This window comes from Bos javanicus, chromosome 11 (assembly GCF_032452875.1).
Source record: "Bos javanicus breed banteng chromosome 11, ARS-OSU_banteng_1.0, whole genome shotgun sequence".
Classification (NCBI taxonomy): domain Eukaryota; kingdom Metazoa; phylum Chordata; class Mammalia; order Artiodactyla; family Bovidae; genus Bos; species Bos javanicus.
In genome coordinates, this window is record NC_083878.1 from 6,484,665 (window position 1) to 6,507,801 (window position 23,137).

Sequence of the window (23,137 nt, forward strand, 5' to 3'; positions counted from 1 at the left end):
GGCATCTGGCTTTATACATGAGGGAACTTGACTCTGATGCTAACGAAAATAGTATCAAGTTTGTGGCCTATCAACCCTACACAGGTCTTCTGCTTTGACTGTTAGAGAAAAGGACATATTGACAAGAAGTAAAGAACGTCCATGTTGAAAACAAAGATTAAATGCCTCCCTTCTGGGGACACCAACGCTGGTCCTCCTTCAATGATAAGACTCCGCTTCCAGGTGCCAAGGCCTCTCTCTCTTTTTTTAAACACTGAGGAAATGTCTTGCTTAATATTCTTTGTTCTGACAAGATATGAAACTGTGCTGCTCTCCAGAGCATCCAGAGCAGCTTCTCAGGGTCATCTGGAGAGCGGGCTTGTGGGCCAGACCTAGTGCGTGTGTGTTAAGTTGCTTCACTCATGTCTGACTCTCTGCGACCCCATGGACTGTAGCCCGCCAGGCTCCTCTGTCCATGGGATTCTCCAGGCAAGAATACTGGAGTGGGTTGCCACGTCCTCCCCCCGGGGATCTTCCTGACCTAGGGATTGAACCCACAACTCCTGCATTGACAGGAGCATTGTTTACCAGCAGGGCTACCTGCGAGGGCTGGTCCTTAGTCTGGCTCAAGTAAAACTTTGTTCTTATTTTTGATTGTTTACTGATTATTTTCATGGACAGGAGAGTGAGGCAGGGTCCAGCCATTTGATGAATCATCGTGGTGTTGTTATAAAAAGATTAGCATGGTTTTGTGTGATTCTCTGTGTCCGCGTTGTATTTTACATAGAAAGGTGAGAAGATGGTGAGTGGGTTTCACACAGCCATATGGGAAGCACTTAGCTGTAACCACACCTGTGGCAGGTAGACTGCACAGCACTGCGTTCTCAGACTTACCGAAGCTGTCTCTATGACAGAGGGTCATGGCTTTGCTCACTGCCGTGAGGAGGAAATTCCACCTCAGCTGGAAGCTGGCGGCCAATTGGAGAAATTCCTCTTTGCTTCTGCTTGGCTGTTACATTTTAGAAAGAAAAAAAAAAATGCTGGGGTTTATGATAAAAATTGAGGCGAGCATGTTGTCAAAGTCGCCCACGGTGGGTGCAGACACTGATGTGGCCAAAGTGGGAGAGGAGGCGGGAAGGGCAGGGTGGGAGGCCCAGGCCTGGTCTCTCGCCATCCCTTGTCGGGGGTGATTCCTGGCAAGACCTGAAGTACGGGGAGAGAAGGCAGGAGGTGGGAGAGGGGCCTACTTCTTTTTTTAATCCCCACAATTTTTTAAAAAGAGGTCACTTGTGAGGACCCCTTCAGAGTGACCCCTGCAGGGCAGTCCCACTGAGGCCCCCTTGGCAGTTGCCATCGGGGACATCGGGGGCTAATTTATACTTGGCAAGTCTGATGCTGTGATAAAGGGGCCCAGAATCCCACAGTGATGGGAGGAAGGGGGCCGATTTTGGAAAGCACCAAGCTGGCTGCTGCACTGGGTGAATTATCGAGGCCCGGAAGGTCCACCTGTGTGGTCATCCGATGGCCTGAGTGGCACTAAACTGGGTGCTGGGGGATGCTGTATGTGCAGACCAAGGAACTCCCCAGCCAGACCGACAGTAAGCAGCCTTGGGTTGCACTTCTGGTGAATTACAAACTGACAGAGCCGCAGGAGCTCCCCCGCACAGGCTGGGGTGAACCCCCTGAACCTCCCCTGCGTGGGGACCACCCACAGCCTCAACCACAGTCTCAACCACAGTCTCCAAGGAAGAGAGTGGTGACTGGCCAGGAATAAAGAGGTGCCTTTCCATCTCTGCTTAGCTTCAGCCCCCACCGAGAACCCCCAAAGGACCACTCGGGGCTCTGGGTGGGTGTGGACCTGTAACCAAGCAAGACCCTATGGGGGGGCCTCCCTGGGACAGGCACCCCCCACCCCCATATCCTCTGCTGGGGCTCCTCGCTGAAGTACCCAGATGATAGCATCTTCTGTATTTTTCCTGAGTTTTTCCAATGCTAAACATCACCAACAAGTGGAAGAAACTACTTAATGATCAGGAGCACACAGCCCGCAGGCCTTCCAGTGTCTAAGGATCAGTAACGTTAACTGCCCTGTTATCTCAACATCAACCAATCAGAGAACTGTGCAAAGCTAATCACACACCCCGAGACCCTCCCCCACCTGGCCCTTGAAAATGCTTTGCTGAAAGCCTCTGGGGAGTTTTGAGCATAAGCCCCTTGTTCTCCTTGTATGGCCCTGCAATAAACCTTTCTCTGCTCCAACCTCTGACCTTCTAGTCTGTTCGGCTTCTCAGTGCATCCTGAACACGAACCTGGGTTTGGTAACAGACTTGCCTTAGCAGGGGCGTCCTCTCCGCATGCCTCTGGACCTCCTGGATAGGGGGGCTCTTGGGAGGACCCCTGCTGGGGCTCAGCGCACACAAAGATGTGCCTAAACCACCCAGAGAAGGCGCAGTGGGTGATCTCAGCCCAATCCCTGAGCTTTCCCCCTCCTGCCAGTAGCATGACGCCTTGGGTTCCCACGTTTAGAAATTCCTCTTGGGCCCAAACTGCACGAGAACTGGGGGAACCAAATGAAACACAATACAGCTGAGCGTCTCCCTGTGTTCCAGATGCTAACAACTTGAGATGATTAGTCATCTTGGACATGCCGGAGGCTTCACATTTTAACAGCCTGAGTATTTTATTGACAGTAGTCTTTTTTTTTTTTTTAATCAGACAAGCTGTTTTAGAAAAACAACCCCATCAAATGCAGGCAGACACAAAACCACCGCTTTCCTGAGATGTCTCATTCATGAGGGCTGTGGGGGTGAGGGTGGACACACCATGTCACATGGGCTCGGACGAGGCTGGGCCTGTGCTGCTGCGGGGCAGGACTGGTACCCGTGGTCTCAGTGGGCTCAGCTGGGGTACAGCTAGGCTGCGTGAGTGCCCGAACCAAGGACCAGAGGACAGAGAGCTTCACCCTGTTGAACAAATCGGAGCCTCCACAGCTATGCAACTGCGCACGTGACCTCTGGCACAAGCGAACTTTGCCAAGGACCAAGGAGGAGAAACCAAAGCCACGCGGCAGGGCTTCCCTGATGGCTCAGTGGTAAAGAACCACCTGCCAACCTAGACGCTGGTTCGATCCCTGATCCGGGAAGACCCACGTGCTGTGGAGCAGCTAAGCCCATGTGCCACAACTACTGAGCCAGAGTTCTAGAATCTGGGAGCCATAACTACTGAGCCCACGTGCTGCAAGTGTCGAAGCCTGTGCACCCCAGAGCCAGTGCTCTGCTACAGGAGAAGCCACCGCAACTCAAGAGTCAGCCCCTCACTGCAGCTAGAGAGAAGCCCACGGAGCAAGAAGACCCAGCCAAAAATAAACAGATAAATAAAATGATAAAAAAAAAAAACACACAGAATCTGAAAAGATTATTTCTAAGAAGCAAAGAATGAGAATAGACACCTGCCAAGGCTTAGAACCCAGCTGTCAAGCTCCTCCCTGGGCTTTCTGGGGGAGGGAGGAATTGGGAAGACCTGTTGTTGGAGACTGCTGGAGGAAACTCGAGTCACATTCTGGTTCCAGGCCCTCCAGGGCTCTCTGGTGCAGAGATGTCTCCCCTCTTCCCTAGACTGGTCCCCCGCTTTCCCTATGCCCACTCCACTCCTGCTGACCTCGCTCAGGAATGCTGCCTCCCTTTCTCAGCTTAATTTACTCTTACCTGCCCTTCACCTCCCAGCCAAGCCCATTCCCAGATGCCTTAGCTTTCAAAGGGTGGTGTCTTCAAGGGCAGAAGGCGTTTGGGGTCCACTGGGGCCTGGTGCTGGGGTTCCCCCAATAGCATCATCAGCTCCGACAGGGTGACTGGAAGCAGCCTTTGGCAGGAGGTGCTCTTTGGAGGAGGCCCCTTCCATCCTGTCATTAACCTCAAACCAGGCACCACCCCCCACCACCTCCCCGGCTCTGCCCTGCGCATTTCCTGCTCAAGTACACCTTTCAGGCCTTTTGATCATGCAATGCTTTGCCTGACCTATTGCTTCTTCCCGCAGATTAAAGAAGTAGAAATGAAGAGTAAGAATCAACAGATGACCAGATCTCTTTCCCAGCTTCCCCTTTAGTAATCTCCTGAACAAACTGTGTGAACAAGACAGCATCTAAAGAGAAGGAAATGGTAACCAACTCCAGTATTCTTGCCTGGAGAATCACACGGACAGGGGAGGCTGGCAGCCTACAGTCTGCTACTGCTGCTGCTAAGTCACGTCAGTCGTGTCCGACTCTGTGTGACCCCATAGACGGCAGCCCACCAGGCTCCCCCGTGCCTGGGATTCTCCAGGCAAGAACACTGGAGTGGGGTGCCATTTCATTCTCTAATGCGTGAAAGTGAAGTTGCTCAGTCGTGTCCGACTCAGCGACCCCATGGACTGAAGCCTACCAGGCTCCTCCGTCCATGGGATTTTCCAGGCAAGAGTACTGGAGTGGGTTGCCATTGCCTTCTCCAGCCTACAGTCTATGGGGTTGCAAAAAGTCGGACACAATTGAAGCACACATGCAGACATGACAAAAAAAATAAAAAGAGAGAGAGAGAGACTGCCAGGAGTGGACAAGCCTGGACACAAGCCTGCATGCAGTGGAGGATGGCGAGGACCCTTCCCTCCTCTTCTCAGTGATTAACTGAGATCACTTCCCCGTTTCCCTTTAAAGATGTTCAGGGCCAAGCAGAATCTCTAGAGGTGGTTTTGGGGACACCAAGTTTCATCATCTCAATCCAGATTGCAAGCATTCTGATCAAAACCAATTTTCTTGTCTACCAACATGTGCTTCACTCCAGTATTGATTTTTGAGCAGTGAGCGGCTGAACCTGATTCAGTAATGCGACTTTCTGATACTGGTGATGATGACAATCAAGCCAAAGGGTGTACTGAACCCAAGTGACGTGTCTGTCAGGAGGACCAAACCCACCCACATCCAAAACCAATTCATCCTGGCTTTCATGAACCCAAGCCTGACACTTTCCTGGGACTGTATGTAAAACCCCCATATGAGCACCGTTCTCCCTGAGAAATGGAGTATCTCCTGGCACATCAGTAAACAAGGACGTCACAGTCATCAGTGATCCCAGCCCTCCAAATGCGAATTCCTGAGCCCTCGGGGCACCAAGGGAGGAAAAGAATAGCTGCAGTCTGGCACCCACAGGCTGCAGCCATTCCCTACGGTGAGCCCTGAGGATCTCTGGGTGTGAAAAACACAGGATTTTGGCCCCAGATGGCTGAGATGCATATGAAAGGAACGACTTCAGAGAGCCCAGACTCCTGCATCTTCCACACACAGAAAAGCACTAGATTGCTTAACTTGGGATATCTGGTTTTAATTCACAAAATGCTTTTGATGTTCAGACTACCTGCCTTTTCTTTGTTGCAAATTTCTATATAACCTGACTCTTCCCTCTGCCTCCTTGCAGCCGTTCTCTCAGGGTCATTTGAGACGCTGTCTCCCAGGCTTCAAGTCCTAAAAACTTCCGCTGAATTAAACATAACTCTCAACTTTTATATTGTAACTTTATTTTTAAGTCAATATCCCTCAATGGACAAACCTATCTCCCTCCTAAACACTCCTGCTTGGTGTTCACACACTCACAAGGGCAAACGTGCTCACACTTACCTGCCTACACCCACCCACACACATGCTCACCCATGCACACATGTGGCACTTGCAAGCAAACACACACACTTGTATGATGTACAAGCCTCCGAGATACCACTTCCCCATCCTGAAGTACCATCCCCACCATGACACACTTTTGTCCAGAGCCCCAGAGAAAACCCTTTCCCTCTGCACCAGGTCCTGAGCACTCAGTGCTATAATGTAGCTAGAATGACCAACACTTGCCTCTTTTCTTTAAAAAAAAAATATATGTTTTTGTACCTGGAAGACAAATTCTTGGAGATTCGAAGACAGACAATTCATGAATACACTGAGATCTGTTGATGTCCCCAGCAAAGAAATTAAACTGCTCAAACCTATCAACAGACAAAACAAACCAAAAGATGGTGAGCCAGGCGGCAGAATTCCCCAGTAGGTATTTGTATACCAGGTAACCTAGGGGACCACATCCTCACAGCAGTTCAAAGGCATCCCCTGGGGCCTCACACTCATTGTGAACACAAAGGCTGCCTTCTTGGGTGGGATGTGTCACCCCAGGTCGTCTGGTTCAGAGCTCTGTGCTTTTGCCTTCCAGTGACCCCCTCTGCTCCTCGTTGAAATGGGAAGAAAGATTTTGAAATCATAACTACACCTTGTAATTACGCAGAACCCGGCTCCAAGTGAGCTCACTGCATGATACAGACATGACCTCACCCATCCCCGCTGTTTTTATAAAGGGGATGAAGGACATCAAAGCCGCTGAGGGATGTTAGGTGCCTTGCCGGGGGCTGTGGACTCTGTCAGCACAGACCTGAGGGGTGGAGGCTGGGAAGTGATGGGGGGACCGGGGCCCCCCCACCTGTGCAGGCAGCAGTGGGGGAGAGAGGGCATAAGGACAGCCTTTGGTCCCCCCAGCTGAGTGCCACCACACGCCAGGAAGATTTGGAAAACCCAGTGGACTGCCTCGGCCCTGGCAGAGGCACCGCCAGGCTCCATCCGGAAGTATTTCCAGGCACGTCTTGAGCATTCACCTGTTAGGCTGTCTCCCTGCCAGACCTGTGCCCCCTTGGAGAGACACACAAGGAGGCCCTGGAAGGCTGGCAGGCACTTGGGGGAGGCTGGCAGGCACTCACACCTCCTGGGTCTCTCTGAGCTTGGGCTGAGGTTGAGAGCAAGGTTTGGGGAGTCACCTGGGATTTCTAGCAGAGTTAGTGGCCTGGGAGGCGGGGTTTCCGTAGCCCTGAGGTCTACTGGGTTTGGTGTATGCTTTTCAGATGCTGGTTTGGTTGGAGGGGAGTCTCCTGGGGGAGGATCTGGGACTTGGGACAGCCAGGTAGTGGGGAGCAGGGAGATCTTCAAGGGACAGACAAGTGGTAGGGGAGGGGCTACTTATCAAGGACTGTTGTTGTTCAGTTGCTAGGTCACGTCCGACTCTTTGCAACCCCATGAACTGTAAGCCCGCCAGGCTCCTCTGTCCATGGGATTTCCCAGCCAAGAATACTGGAGTGGGTTGCCATTTCCTTCTCCAGGAGATATTCCTGACCCAGGAATTGAACCCGTGTCTCCTGCATTGGCAGACGGATTCTTTACCACTGAGCCACCAGGGAAGGATCAGATTCATTTACTGGGGATGGCCATGCCAGCCCCGATCATATACCAAACACTGCCCAAAGCAGAGGCTGAAGGAGGATTACATTTCATCTCTGTGTTCTCTCCCAGGACATCGGCGCCGCTCAGGTCCCTGGGCAGGACTTTCTGGGAACTATCCAAAACGCCCTGATGGAAGATGGTGCCTAGATCCGACTTCAGGACGCTGACCCTCCTGCTGTTTCTCAGCACCATCCTCATGGTCTGAAGACAAAGGACACACACAACACTTACTGAAATCTCATCATCTTACTGTGGCCTGATGCCCCCCTCTCCAAATTACCATGATTGTGTAGTTATCAAAGAGAAAGAAAACTGGATTGGGGGTATTGCCCACTAAAATGGAATCCCAGCTGACAATGAAAATGTCTAAATTTCCCACATTCTATAACTGCCTTTCTGAAATGCAGCATTTAGAACACTTCTGCTTGGGGGCAGGTGGGTGTGGGGTCTCAGGGCCTGTGGCGCCTCCTCTCCCAGCTCCTTATCCTCTGTGCCCCCAGCAAGGAGCCTGAATGCTCCAGAGAGAGAACCAGTGGGTGACTCGGGGTCTACAAGGCAAGTGTGTTTCTGGAAAAGCAAAAGGTGGGTGGACTCTACAGGGTGGCCGAGGGGACTCAGAAGCCATGTCTTTTCTTCCCCTGGGAGCCCTGGGCAGTGAATTTGGCCTCCAGTGTCCAAGGGGATCTTCCCTGGTGGCTCAGCAGTAAAGAATCAGCCTGCAGATGCAGGAGACGCAGGAGATATGGGTTCAATCCCTGCGACAGGAAGATCCCCTGGAGAGGCGAATGGAAACCCACTCCAGTACTCTTGCCTGGAGGATCGCATGGACAGAGGAGCCTGGCAGGCTACAGTCCATGCAGTCACAAAGAGTCGGACACGAATGAGCACGCACATGTACACCCAAGGGGACAATCCAATCCCTTCCACACTCAGGGTCTGTAGGACGGGAGGTGGGTCACCCGTATCCCAGCCCCAGGAGCAGGTGCTACAGTCACTTCAGTTTTATGGAGAGGAAACCGGCCCTTGGGTGCTAAGTAAACCCCCAGGGCAATACTGAAGGGCTGGCTCCGAGCAGGGCTGGCTCTGGAGCCTGAGGTGGCTGCTGCAGACGGGTCAGGATGGAGGCTATGCTGCAAAGTCATGGCCATCAGCCCTCGAGCATAGAAGGGGGAACCAGCTGGAGGAGCTGGGTCTGGGGGAGAAGTTCTGCGCCGGGAGGATGGAGACTGTCAGAGGCGGGCCTGGCTGGATGCCTCCCTGGCCGGGGCTGCTTTAGGGCAGAGGACGGTCCCAGGCTCTGTCCCCATCTGCTGCCATGGGATTTCAGAACAGAGTCCAGAACCTTTTCCCTAGCCCCTCTCCTCTCCTCCTCTAACAGTGAAGCTGTGTGGTCACTCAAGACAGAGAAAGTCAGAGCCCAGAACCTGGTGGCCCCAACACACACCTGGGTGGGTGGGGGGCCAGGACAGGGCCCGGGGGACACTCAGGAAACCTACCTTCGCCATGTTGGAAAGGTATGTCTTTCTTCTTAGCCTTTTGACAAACACAGTAACCTCTGTCAAGAACAATACAAATGGCCATTACTGATCCTATGACTTCAAGTTCACATGACTGACTGGAGGGGTGGGGGGAAGGGAGCAGGCAGGGAGAGGAGGCGCACACAGGTGGTGCCCACAGCTGGCACACCTGTCTGCCCAGAATGGCACAGCCGCCAGCCTGCCCCACACAGCCAGGCCCCCAGTACCCTTGCCTCCCTTGCCTTTTCCCACATGGCTCTAGATCCTCCCGGGCAAGGTGACTAACCCCCTCCCCCGCCCAACGCTAGAAAAATGGTGTCAGCAGCACCTGCCTCGTGGGCTCTGTACAGGTGACCATTTTGCCCAGGAACTCTGAGTTCCTCCAGCTTCCACATCTTTGCATGTTCTCCTTGGGAAATGACCAGAAATGCGAAAATGAGAGAGGGGGACGCCCTCCTGGATGGGCTCATTCACTCATTTCATTCATGTGTTCACTCATGGGGATACTCCCTCCAGCGCCTGCACGGCTGGAGGAAGGAGAGGGACCTCCACTGTCCAGGGGCTCCGGCTAGGGACGGGTCACCAAGGCACAGTCTCCCACCAGCAGGGCAAGCGCTCCCGGCAACATGAGCCATAGGGAGAAAGGAGCGAAGGCTTCTTGGGGCAGAAAGTGTCGGGAGCAGCTCCACCTGGAAGTGGATCTTCAGTCTGGGTCTTAACACGTAAGTAGGAGTTGGCCAGGCAAGGGGTTGGGGAAGGCCGATGGGGTACAAACAGCAGCAGGAACAAGGGCTTCTTGGGCACAACCAGTCAGGAGTCTCTGGGGAGCGCCAGTGGGTGCTGGAGGTCCCTGGGGGCAGGTGGGCGGGGATGGGTCAGAGGTCAAGCAGTGAAGAAGTGTGGCCCACCCACACAACAGGGACATGGTGATCACACAACCTGGGCCTGTGAGTTTCCAAGTGGGTCAAAGAGGGATCAACATAGCCACAGGTGCTGGGGTGATGGAAGGGGAGGGCTGTGTGACCAAGGAGAGTGAGGCTGAAGGCAGAACCATCAGTGTGGAAGCTACTGAAGAGCCTGGGGAGGGGAAGGGATGGGAGCCGGAGGGCAGGATGAGAGCAGGTGGGGAAGGGGCCACGGAAAACTGGACCCCTGTCCTAGGTCCCCTTTCCAAGCACGCACCAGACCTCACGGTTCTCTCTGGGGGACCCTTCCTGGCACATTCCTGACTGGTGATCACACACCCTGGGCCTGGGAGTTTCCAAATGGGTCAAACAGGGATCAATGCAGCCAGGGCCGCTGGGGGTGCCAGGGGTTGAAGATAAGGCATGGCCCATTCTGTGGGCCCTCGGGGGAGATGGCACACACAGGGTGCCAGGGAGGCGGACTTGCAGGGCGGAGGGGAATAGGTGGGGAGGGCTGGGTGCCGGGAGAGGCCTGAGCTGCCCAGGAAGGGTGGGGCTGGGCGGGGAGAGCTAGAGGCGATGATGGAGAACCTCACAAAGGCAGGAGCGGGAAACAAGGGTATTTTCAGGACCGTAAAAGACACTGTCCGTCCAGTGGGCGTGTGCTGGAGTTTATGAGGACCACGGCGTCAGAGGGACACCAACAGTCAGCTTCAGGAAGGCCTGGAGCGGCCGCTGCAGGCTTGAGCAGACCAACAGCCTCCTGTGTTCACACTCCACGTGGGTGTGAATGTCCGGAGGCCTGGAGTGTGGGCAAGTTGGGCCTTGGGAGGAATTTCTAAGGAGGGAGCGATACTCTTGGAGCCTCGCGGGGCCTGAGCAGAGCACAGAGGGTCCAGGACCCTTGTTGGCCCTGCTTGGGTGGGCAGTGAGCCAAGGATGGCAGAGCTGGTTGGCCTCTCCCTTGCCTTTTCTACCTCCCCACCCCCTTGGCCCTGCTTGGGGAATCGGCAAGAGGGTGTGGATGGATCAACACACGCCTCCCTTATGGGCATTAAAGGAAAAGCTGAGAAAGCCGAAGTGGCCAGGACTTGTGGACTGCAGTTCAGTGCACGAAGGCAAAAAGACACCAGACGGGAGAGGGGTCTTCCCTGGCAGTCCAGTGGGTAAGACTTCATGCTTCCACTGCAGGGGGTGTGGGTTTGATTCCTGGCTGGGGAACTAAGATCCTATATGCCTCAGGCTGCAGTAAAGGGGAGACGACCTACCCCACGTGGAAAGTTAGATGCTGCACTTGCATTCACAGAATCCACGTTCTCCATGGAAACCCACCTTTGAGTTTGGAGATCTGTAAGAGGGCTGGAAAGCCCTCCAGAGCAGAGAGGAGCCACAGCTTGAATTTCTTACTAAACAACCGGACAGATTTCAAATACTGAATAGAAACATCTTCCAAAAAGTCATGGAGGAGAACGTCCTCAATTCCCTACAACAGAAGTGAGAAGACGACACATGGCCGCCAGCCAGTGCGGGCAGCCTCCGGTCACACGAGGCGGGGTCACGCGAGCCACAGCCCGAGAGAGGGGCCCCCACCCAGCTAAGGACGCAGCCACCACGGAGTCTTGGCTGCTGCCCCCTGGGCAGGACAGCAGGCTGCAGAGGCTGGAATCAGAACTCTTCCAAAGATTTCAAAATATTGAGGACAGATTCACAAGTGTACACAACATGAATGTTGGCTGAGACTGGTTTTGGTTTTGAGGTCAAACCAAAATACTTAAGGGCTGAACCCAGCCTCAAGTTTTCAACCTTTATGTTAAAAATTTTAGAAGCCCGATATTTTTTTTTCCCTAAAAAAAAAAATATAAAATAAAAGGTAAAAGTTCATGACAAGCTTAAGGAAAGCACATTTCACTCCAGAAATTACATATAATTGACTCCCAAAACACAATTAATCATTCTAGACACAGAGTCCAAAAAACAAACCTACAAACCCCAGAAGCTGTGTACAATCCAAAGCAACGGCTCCAATTACCTATTTTTAAAAGCCCTCTTTTGTTGAAACATCAGAGTAAGGACTCTGACTCAATTCGGCCGGTCACCCTGTGTCTGTCCCTCTTTCTAATTTGTCCCTCTTTCTAATTTGTCCCTCTTTCTCTCTAGTGTCATCGGACCTCTCAGTCCAACCTTCCTCCCCTGTCACCTTGACTGTGGCGAAGCCTTCTCCCCACCCTCTGCTCCAATAATATGGCATCAATGTCACTGCCAACCCACCGTCTCCTCAGGAAGTCCCAAGTCTCCCACAGGGCAAGTGAGGCAGTAAGTCCGGTCACTGCGGCCTTCCCGCCCTGTGACACCTGTGACCACTCTCTGCCTCTGCCTGCCCCACGTGTTCCTGCCTGCATGTGTGTTCTCCTCCGTTTTGAGTCCGTAGAATTTCCCCTTTCCTGCGAGACTTGCCAGCAACATGGCCTCCTCTGGGAAGCCCTCTCCAGGCATCTCTGTTCTTCCTTTGAGCGCCCAGAACAGTGCAATCACACTGTGTTCCAGAACTTTCCAGACTGTATCACACTCACTGGCTTTGTCTCTACACGAGGTCACTTGGATTCTCAGTGAATTCAGAAAGGAAAACTGAGTCTGAGGAAAAGATCTAAGGCTCCTGGTCCACTGGCTCCACCACTGATTTCTCAGAAGATCTGAGATCCATGGACACCCCAGAGTGTGAGGGCTGTGGCTCTAACCCCAGTGTGTGCATGCTAAGTCGCTTCAGTCATGTCTAACTTTTCTGCAACTCCATGGACTGTAGCCCGCCAGGCTTCTCTGTCCATGGAATTTTTCAGGCAAGAGTACTGGAGTGGGCTGCTATTTCCTTCTCCAGGAGATCTTCCTGAACCCAGGGATCAACCCCACCTCTCCTGCGTCTCCCGCACTGGCAGGCGGGTTTGTACCAGCCGCGCCACCTGGGAAGCCCCCAGCACTGGGTACCAACTTCTGGACAGGACACAAGCCAGCACCTGGAAGGAACAGCCTACCTTGTACAGCTGCACGTCATAGCACTTAAGGAGCCGGCACACGTCGGGCAGCGACAGGAGCATCACTGTGTCTTGCTGCAGAGACTTCCAGAAGGACATCAGCAAGTCCTCCACCTGACGTGAGGGACAGAACATAGCTCTGAGCCCTGCTTTTGTGCCTGGTGAGACCAGTCCCCCACAGGCAGTTCATCAACCCTGAACGGTAACTGGATGAATTTCATTCCAACCCATGGAAAGCTTTGCCTGTCGGCTTTTCCAAGCTGTATTTAATGTATCGTATTTTACTTTTAAAAATCTCATTATTTATTAATAAATAAATGCTTTATAAATGATATTTAATAATAAATAATAAATTTATCTATAACTAAGACCTGCTCCAGGTCTCAGTTGTGGCACACAGGATCTTTCAGCTGCAGCATACGAACTCTTAGGGCTTCCTGGTGGCTCAGATGTTAGAGAATCCCCTACAGTGCAGCAGACCCAAGTTCAATTCCTGGGTCTGGAAGGTCCGCTGGAGAAGGGAATGGCAACCCACTCCAGTATTCTTGCCTGGAGAATCCCACAGACAGAGGAGCCTGGCGGGCTACAGCCCATGGGGTCTCGAAGAGTCAGACATGACCGAGCGACTAACACTTTCACTTTCATGCGAACTCTTAGTGTGCCTTGTGGGATCTAGCTCCCTGACCAGGGATGGAACCCAGGCCCCCCGCCTGGGGAGCACAGAGTCTGCCACTGGAGCACTAAGGAAGGTCTCCCAAGCTGTATTTTAGAAGTGATTTTACATCCATCAGAGGGCACCTGCTGGGTGGGTGGAAGACTGGTCCTGAGGCAGTTTTCTAGAAGGAAGGCTGATTATGATAACAAGGGGGCTCTACTGATTACAGTAGGACGAAGATCGGGCCCTGGGGCACAAGCCAGAGTTCAGAATGCATTTTCAGTGACTGACTGACCCCTTCAATTATTTTCAGCTCAAGAAGACATGTAACCATATATAACCGAAGATACATTGCCTCCTCCTTGACATCATGTTGGAATTCACCTACGACAGTTCAGTTCAGTTCAGTCACTCAGTCGTGTCCAACTCTTTGCAGACTGCAGCACGCCAGGCTTCCCTGTCCATCACCAACTCCTGGAGCTTACTCAAACTCATCTCCATAGAGTCGGTGATGCCATTCAACCATCTCATCCTCTGTCGTCCCCTTCTCCTCCTGCCTTCAATCTTTCCCAGGATCAGGGTCTTTTCAAATGACTTAGCTCTTTGCATCAGGTGGCCAAAGTATTGGAGTTTCAGCTTTAGCATCAGTCCTTCCGATGAATATTCAGGACTTATTTCCATCAGGATGGACTGGTTGGATCTCCTTGTTGTCCAAGGGACTCTCAAGAGTCTTTTCCAACACCACAGTTTAAAAGCATCAATTTTTTGGCACTCAGCTTTCTTTATAGTCCAGCTCTCACATCCATACCAGACTACTGGAAAAACCATAGCTTTGACTAAGGACAGTGCCAGCTAAAGGGAGCCAGTGTGATTCTACAAAGGGTACTTCTTTTTATTATTAGCAAAATATTTATTCATTTTAAAGTGAAATAGCATTTTATCATGAACTGGGTTAATGCTATAAACCTTGGTAAAAGAGCCTATAATTCCATAATGTATTTGCCACTTTATTCTGATTTCTGAGTGTACCTCCTGAAAGCCAGCTGCATCTTTTTAACTTTTTATTTTGTATTGGCGTCTAGCCAATTAATAGTGCTGTGATGGTTTCAGGTGGACAGCAAAGGGACTCAGCCACATATACATGTGTCCATTCTTCCCCGAGCCTCAGGAGCCTTCTTTAAAGACTTCTGTTGAGAAACAAAATGGCAGGGCCCTGTCTTTATCTCCTCCCATGTGGACCTGGTGGCCCATCTGAGTTGCCAGCTCATGAAGACTCTCGCCTTCTGAGATTTCTGCAGCTCAGATATCCTGAGGCAACACAGTACTGACTCCAGGTACTCCAAGAACCCCAGACTCTTAAGCTGTTTCTTCTGTGTAGGCTGTGAGTGCTGACCCCGGATTTGAAAATCTCTTCAGATTTCTCTTCAAAAGAAGACATCTCCAAAGAGACTCTGGTATTTAATGATAAAAACAAGAGCCTGAGCAGGGAGGAGGAATCCTTTGACTCCGAGGCTGGAGGCTTCTGGGGCTCATGGGTCTGGATGAGAGAGCACTGTCTCGGCCCACCCCTCGTCCCGCCTCCCACATTCCGAGTCATCCATCCAGATTTGCCTGCTACAGAAATATTTCTCTGATTTGTCCCTCTTTCTCTCTGACGTCATTGTCACTGTTCCAGACCCAGCCCTCCTTCCTTGTCACCTTGACTGTGGCAAAGCCTCCTCCCCACCCTCTGCTCCCATAATATGGCATCTGATGTCACTGCCAACCCACCGCCTTCTCAATAAGTCAGGGTTTCCCACGGGGCCGGTGAGATCATAAATCCGGTCATAGCCACCTTCCTGTCCTGTGACGCCTGTGACCACCCTCTGCCTCTGCCTGCACCATGCGTTCCTCCCAGAATCCCTCTTCTCCCCCATGTAGCGTCTGTTGGACTTCTGCTTTTCTATGAGACTCGCCCGCAACATGGCCTCTTCTGGGGAAACTTCTCCAGGCATCTCTGTTTTTCTTCTCTTGGGAGCCGAGAACAGTTCGATCACACTGTGTTCTAGAACTTTCCATACCATATCACACTCATTGGCTTACACTGTTCCTTTCAGTACCAGACTATCAGCTTCTCAAGACTCCAAGGGAATACCCTCTTTGTTCCGGAAATGGTGCTGGTCACAGGGTAAGTATTCAGTTAGTACTTGATGAAGCATCGTAGACAAGAAGAAGTGGATTGGATATTCAACTTGGGGGGTGTTTATAACATGGTGTTAATAGGCCAGGGGTCACTCTGAAGACAGCCTGGTCCCTCCCTCAGGCCAATGTTTTCTACAAAGCATGAAATGCCTTCATGCTGAGTAAATATTATCTCCCAAAGTGGAAGTGCTTAGAACACTGAAGCCTCAGAAGACTTTTCATTTAAATGTGCACTTGCTTCTCTGGAGTTTCATTTTATACGGTAAAAGATAGAATTCAGAATGGTTAAAAGATTTCTTCATGCCTTTCATGGCCAACTCTAGAATACAATCCACTCTTGATGATTCCCATGTCAGAGCACCCTGCTTCAAACTGCTTCTTGTGCATTGCTGCTGCTGCTGCTAAGTCACTTCAGTCGTGTCCGACTCAGAGCGACCCCATAGACGGCAGCCCACCAGGCTCCCCCGTCCCTGGGATTCTCTAGGCAAGAACACGGGAGTGGGTTGCCATTTCCTTTTCCAGTGCATGAAAGTGAAAAGTGAAAGTGAAGCCACTCAGTCGTGTCTGACTCTTATCGACCCCATGGACTGCAGCCACCAGGCTCCCCTGTCCATGGGATTTTCCAGGCAAGAGCCCTGGAGTGGGGTGCCATTGCCTTCTCCGTCTTGTGCATTAGCATGTATCAATAACAGCTCTGAAAACCATCTCTGAGAATCCCAGGGTAAATAAAGTTGTTGTTCTTTAGTCGCTAAATTGTGTCCAACTCTTTGGGAATCCATGGGCTGTAGCCCACCAGGCTCCTCTGTCCATGGGTTTTCCCAGGCAAAAATACTGGAGTGGGTTGCCATTTCCTTTTCCAGGGGATCTTCCCGACCCAGGAATAGAACCCATGTTTCTTGCGTCTCCTGCATTGGCAGGCAGATTCTTTACCACTGGGCCATCAGTACTTTATTCCAGATCAGCTGGAATTAGGATCTAAAAATAGCTGAGTTTATATTTAAAGCGTAAAATTATCCATATGAGCACCTTGGAAAATTTCCAGATGATTAAACTGAATAAAAATATCACCTTCAAGAGCTCACTGACTATAAAACAGCTGCATTCTAAGCACTTTAGTGCAATGAATTCCTACTCCACATCCCTTGAGGGGTCTTTTCAAGCCGAGAGGTTAAGAACAAGTCATAAATGCTTGCGTTTTGTAGATAAAACCCTACCCTCTCGAGTTCTTGGTTCCTCACACGTTGCAGAATGTCTTGACAACAGTTGCAGTATTCATCAGCAAGGAAGGCCACCTAGGAGGATAGAGAGAGTCGTTTCGGCTGGCAGCCCACTTCTAGAATTACCTGCTTCTCACAGACCTTGCCGAGGCCCTAGTGTGTGTCAGCCGTTCAGCTGGCTCTGACTCTTTGTAACCCCGTGGCCTCCAGGCCACCAGGCTCCTCTGTCCATGGAATTCTCCAGGCAAGAATCCTGGAGTGAGTTGCCATGTTCTTCTCCAGGGGATCTTTCTGACCCAAGGATTGAACCCAGGTCTCCTGCATTGCAGGCCCTATAATAATACCATCTGGCTGTGGCATCAACCAAACTCTTTCCTGGGGCCGTGTGTTTTTACTGATAGTTATGCGAAGTGGTACCCCACTCCAGTATTCTTGCCTGGAGAATCCCATGGACAGAGGAGCCTGGTAGGGTACAGTCCACAAGGTCACAAAAGTCGGACCTGACTGAGCGACATTTTCATTTGATGTGGAGTAATGCATAACTTCAACTAAAATTGAAGTCACTTCGTTTTTGATGCCATAACTCATTTATTTCTGGGTCTGTACCACCCACTCTAAAGACCACCGATCTTTGCCACCTTTCCCTCTAAAGCCCAATTTCCCCTTTCACATGCCCCCAGACCCAGTTGCTAGAAAATACACAGACCTCTTTCTTGCTCTGTGATGGAGACCCTCATTCTAGAATGTGACATGATCCCAGGTGGAGTCTTTTTATAGGGCGTGAGGAGAAGCCCTGAATTTCCTGACTATCACCCAGCCCAGGAGGGAATGACAGTCCTCACGGGCCTGGCAGAAGGCAAATCTTAGTTCATTTTGTACAACTGTGATCACTGGCAGACTAAGAAACCATTTACTGCCCTAGGCAGCAAGGCACGGAGCATTAGTCTCCCTGATGTGTGCAATCTTACTGTTAAAAAAAAATTTTTTTCCCCACCCTGTGTAGTATGTGCAACTTCCCAACCAGGGATCAAATTCATGTCCCCTGCAGTGGAAGCACAAACTCTCAACCACCAGACCACCAGGGAAGTCCCAAGCCTACCATGTGGTAGGAGTATTTCTTTGCCAGTTCCTGCTCCCAGAATGGACATCTCCTGAATCCAGACAAAGGGGATCCAATGGGTTCTGTCTTGATCGGTGAATGATTGTCACCCTAAAACCATTTTCACACAGATTATTTCTTTAAGTCAGATAATAATTATTCACTGCTACTATAGGTTAATCTTTCATCCACACCCCTGGGCACTTTCTTGATCCCAGCAACTATTTCCTCTTGTTTCATTGAAAATGATACTAACCTTCCTCTATAAGACTATACTCTCTAGTCACCAGAGAGCAATTAGGATTTAATATTTTACATATTTAATATTTCAAAATGACCTTGCATTACAAATGCTGTATGTGTGTGTGCGTGCTAAATCGCTTCAGTCGTGTCCAACTCCTTGGGACCCTATGGACTGTAGTCCACCAGGCTCCTCTGTCCATGGGATTCTCCAGGCAAGAATACTGGAGTGGGTTGCCATGCCCTCCTCCAGTGGACCTTCCCGACCCAGGGATCAAACCCACGTCTATCTCTTGCACTGGCAAGTGCGTTCTTCACTAGTGCCACTTGGGAAGCCCACAGATGCTGAATAGTAACAACAAAAAGCCTGCCTATGAAAAACCCGATGCCATAAACACATTCTACAATGCTTGTCTACACGGTTGTCCGCCCTTGAACTAAAACCATCTCCTGTCTGGGTCACTATCCCTGGATTACAGAAATGGTCAGTCATATATAAAATCTCAGGGCCGAATGAACAAGGAAAGTGAGGGGCACTGACTTTCCTTTCGAAGAACAGATTACAGAATATAAAACATTTTCATTAAGAATGGAAAAAGGCCATGCGGCAGAAAGTGAACTCAACAATCCTGCTGCTCACCTCCCTGCCCTACTCCCACCCCGGAGCAAGGGGAGGCATGGCTGCTCCTGATTTGCATGAAGGACTGTACTCAGATGATTTCTTCAGGATTTCCCTGACATCTTTTGAATAATTTCCATTCTAATAGAGTAGGTGAGAGCATTCCTGGGAAGCTGGAAGTTGAGCCCCAGAGCCTGCCCTGCTGGACTGCACCGGGGTCGGGGGAGTCCCCCTCATCCTCTCCAACCTAATGGCCTGCTCTGTGGCAGCACAGCTCCAGGGTCAGTATATCCTCCTTGGCTTTCTTGTTCTGCACTCTGAGCCTTCCTAAGCTTCTCACCGAGCTATTCACTTCTGAGCTACTCAATTTGCTTAGCAGATCGTTCATGTGGGTTTGCAGTAGGCCCTTGTCTACACGCCATGGGAGGACAGAGAGGTCTTCTGAACTGCCCGCCCTACCCGGAGGGCTAGGAGTGCCACCCCAACTGTGTCCCACGGGCACTGCGCTCACTGAGAGCAGCCACCAGCTTCCTCCTCACCTGATGCTCCCTCATTATCAGCCAGCATTGCCTTGAGGATCAGGGGGTGAGTGGCTAAGGGCTGCCCATAATAACGTTATACACAGGAAAATAATTGCATCTAATTCAACAATTACTGAGTATTTCAGGGTCTATCATAGCAAATCTATTTTATTCAACACTCACTGCTCCTTCTTCTTGGAGAATGCAGTTATAATTAGTAGACTTTTCAAAGGCAACAATGTCTCCACTGTGACATAACAGATAAGAGAGAAATAATTTTAGTTAGACCCCTATTTCTGAGCTCAGGCATAAAGGTTCTTTTGCAGTGAGGTTATTTGTGTGGGGGGAATACCGTCCATAGGGTTGCATCGGAACCGACTCAGCACACACACACACACAAACACACACACAACTTTGGTTTCAAAACCCTCCTCCAAGTTTCTCTCCAAAACTGCTGATTATCACCTGCTTAAAGTTTTTTTTTTTTTAATTCATTGTATAACTGTGACAATCACATATTTATTTTTAAAAGTTTATTCCCTTCAGAAGCAAGAATATGATGTCCTCATGGTTAGAACTTGCTCTGGTGAGAAAAGAAAAATCATCATGCAGATGAAGTCTTCTATTTTCTGATTTAGAGCTTTGAAAATGATCAACTCAGAAATGATAATATCCTGTGAGTCAATGGATGGGGCAGGGCACTTTCACAGAACAAGGAAACTGCGAAGGAATAATATGTAAGGTCCATGTCAGCACACCATGTGGGTTCACATGTCATCATGGAGAGTAGATTCAGTTCTGTGCACGTGGTGTGAGGTAGCAGACCAACACTCTGCTTCTGCTTCTGGATGCAAGTTCAAGGTCTTCAAGGCAGGGATGGCCTGGGATGGTGGTAGTCAGAAGGAAGTGGAGGAAAATGGCTTTCATCTCATGCAGGAAGGTCCTTCATCCCCTTCAAGCCTCTCTAAAGTCCCAGGAGCTCTCCCTTGACCTTAGGTTTGGGTCAGTCCATTCTCGAACAGTCATGTACGGATGTGAAAGCTGGACCATAAAGAAGGCTGAGCACTGAACAACTGATGCTTTCGAACCGTGGTGCTAGAGAAGACTCTTGAGAGTCCCTTGGACAGCAAGGAGATCAAACCAGTCAATCCTAAAGGAAATCAACCATGAATATTCACTGGAAGGACTGATACTAAAGCTGAAGCTTCAATACTTTGGCCACCTGATGCAAAGAGCTGACTCACCAGCAGCAGAAGGGGGCGACAGAGGATGAGACAGTTAGATAGAATCACTGACTCAATGGACATGAATTTGAGCCAAGTCTGGAAGATACTGAAGGACAGGGAAGCCTGGTGAGCTACAGTCCATGTGGTTGCAGAGTCAGATATGACTTAGTGACTAAACAGAAACAAAAAAGCTGTCAAATGACCACAACAGAAACAAAGCCAGGGCGCAGGAGTTACCTGGAGGTGAGTCGGCTCAGAGAGGTCACTTGGCTTCCATGGGGGCTGTCCCCTTGGCTCCTGCCCCACAGGCAGGGCCCAGGCGGTTAAGATTTAACTGCTGGGGGACAGGGAAGGGCAGCTTGGGAAGGAGGTGGCAGCTAACTCCACAACAGAACAGGCATCCTTGGCTGCTCTTATTTGTGTCGCTTGAGCTCTGAGAGCTTCAATTTTCCACCCGACGAAGGGGAAGGATGGGGTAGGTTCCATCCCTTAGTTGGGAAGAGCCCCTGGAGAAGGAAATGGCAACCCACTCCACTATTCTTGCCTGGAGAATCCCACGGATAGAGGAGCATGGCTGGCTATGGTCCATGGAGTCGCAAAGAGTTGGATACCAACGAGCGTCTAAACAATAACAATCTCCCACCACTAAAAGAACTTTTCCAACCCCCCGAGCCTGTAACCTTCGCTCAGAGTCTCCAGGGTGTGCATGAAGGTTAGCAGATTCTCCCAGCCTCACAAAGGGGGTCAGAGGAAGGTCAGGGTCCCTTCTGGGTCCTGCAGACTGTCTGCTTCACTCAGCACAGTGTAGACACATAAAAAACACATTTGACTTTCATTAGCTTTTACGATCAATTTGGCTAAAAAGGGTCCAGCGTAAAGAGGGCTGGGACATGATTATATGCCACACGACTCAGCCTTTTTTTTTTCCTTTTCCCGAAAGTGTTGTGTTAGCTGAATATGCTTTCTGGCATATAACTTTCTTCTAGCTTAACTACAATTTGCATCCACATTCTCAGGTTCTGACATCATTTGTCATTAATCCAGACTTTCATTTGCATCATTTTGGCATCATCATTTGCCCTTGCAAATCATCCTAACAGCAGTGAAACAACAACGTGAAGCAATTACAAAGGTAAGAAGATAAAAATGTAATAAAACAGAATTCACGTCCCGGACGTGTTCAGCCTCAGACTGTGGAGGCAAGGTGTTTCATCTTCTCACCGTTGATGGACTTCATTTCCATTTTTACTCAAAGAACATGAATCAACGACTCTGTTTTTGGTTAGGAGTGTGTGTTAGTTGCTCAGTCGTGTCTGACTCTTTGCAACCACCAGGCTCCTCAGCGCATGGGATTTTCCAGGCAAGAATCCTGGAGTGGGTTGCCATTTTCCTCCTCCAGGGGATCTTCCTGACCCAGGGAATGAATCTGGTTAAGACACCCTTAACTTGTTTTTTAAATTTTAGGCCGTGCCATGCGGCATGTGGGGTCTTAGTTCCCCAACCAGGAACTGAACGCGTGCTCCCTGCGTTGGGAGCTCAGAGTCTTAACCACTGGACTACCAGGGAAGCCTCTCAACTTGATATATTTTTTTCCCATTTTATTTTTTTATCAACTTGATACTTTTACATCTCAAGTTAAATAGTCAATGTATGTATTCATATCAGGGTAGGTCTTATGATTGCAAAAAGCTTTATTTAATATCCTTTTGATTGCACTAAGCACACACACGACACTAACGATTAAAATACACTGAGCATTTGCCCATTGCTAAGTGCCTTATTCACTCCCCCTTACTCCTCACAACAACCCATTATGTAGTGGAGAGTAATTCATTATTTTCCCCAGTTATGTACAGGAAACAAGAAACAATTCACAGAGCCAGAAATCCAGCTCTGACTTCACATCTTCATCACTATTACCTCTTCCACTCTTTGGTCTTTTAAGACAGGGGTCCCCCAACCTCCAGGAGCTAATGCTGGATGACCTGAGATATAACTGATGCAATAATAACAGAAATAAAGTGCACAGGAAATGTAGCGCACTTGAACCATCCCGAAATCATCTCCCACCCCAGTGCATGGAAAAACTGTCTTCCACGAAACTGCTCTCTGGTGCCAAAAAGGCTGGGGACCACTGCTGTAAGACACGCATATGTGTGATAATAAAGAATGCACACGAGGAGGGCAAAGGAAGATGAGAGGGTTTTGAAACAAAGTGGAAAAGAACAACTTTTAAAATTTTTATTTTATATTGGAGTATAGCTGATTAACAATGTGGTGTTAGTTTCAGGTATACAGCAAAGTGATTATACACACATATGCATGTATCTATCTACTGTTTTGCAAATTCTTTTCCCATTTAGCTTATTACAGAATATTGAGCAGAGTTCCCTGTGCTATGCAGTGGGTCCTCGCTGGTTATCTATTTTATTTTATATTGGCACAGAGTTGATTAACAAAGTTGTGTTAGTTTTAGGTGTGCAGCCAAGTGATTCAGTTATACACATACATATATCTATTCTTTTTCATTCTTTTCCCATTAGGAAGAACAGCCTTCTTTTTAAACTGGATTGGCTGAGTGTGGCTGAGGGGCGTGGGTTCCTTATTTTCTGTGCTGGGGGCTGTTGATTTACATTGCTTAACTCTATCCCCATTAGATTTTTATGAGCAACTTAATTG

General features: G+C 49.9%; 1 protein-coding gene across 3 annotated transcripts in view; it reads right to left on the reverse strand.

Annotated features, from left to right (window-relative positions):
• RFX8 (regulatory factor X8) overlaps positions 1 to 23,137 on the reverse strand; it is a 52,280-nt gene that overhangs the window by 8,589 nt on the left and 20,554 nt on the right. Inside the window, exons 5-14 of one of the 3 annotated variants that reach the window (XM_061431692.1) lie at positions 19,416 to 19,479; positions 17,853 to 17,963; positions 16,751 to 16,828; positions 12,701 to 12,814; positions 11,007 to 11,157; positions 9,098 to 9,178; positions 8,749 to 8,807; positions 7,297 to 7,453; positions 5,885 to 5,979; positions 874 to 988 (exon numbers count right to left, since the gene is read on the reverse strand). In XM_061431692.1, coding sequence (XP_061287676.1) covers positions 874 to 988; positions 5,885 to 5,979; positions 7,297 to 7,453; positions 8,749 to 8,807; positions 9,098 to 9,178; positions 11,007 to 11,157; positions 12,701 to 12,814; positions 16,751 to 16,828; positions 17,853 to 17,963; positions 19,416 to 19,479 — 1,025 coding nt within the window. Of the gene's footprint in view, positions 1 to 873; positions 989 to 5,884; positions 5,980 to 7,296; positions 7,454 to 8,748; positions 8,808 to 9,097; positions 9,179 to 11,006; positions 11,158 to 12,700; positions 12,815 to 16,750; positions 16,829 to 17,852; positions 17,964 to 19,415; positions 19,480 to 23,137 lie in introns of those variants that run through there. The other 2 variants (XM_061431693.1, XM_061431694.1) reach the window with 2 other exon arrangements.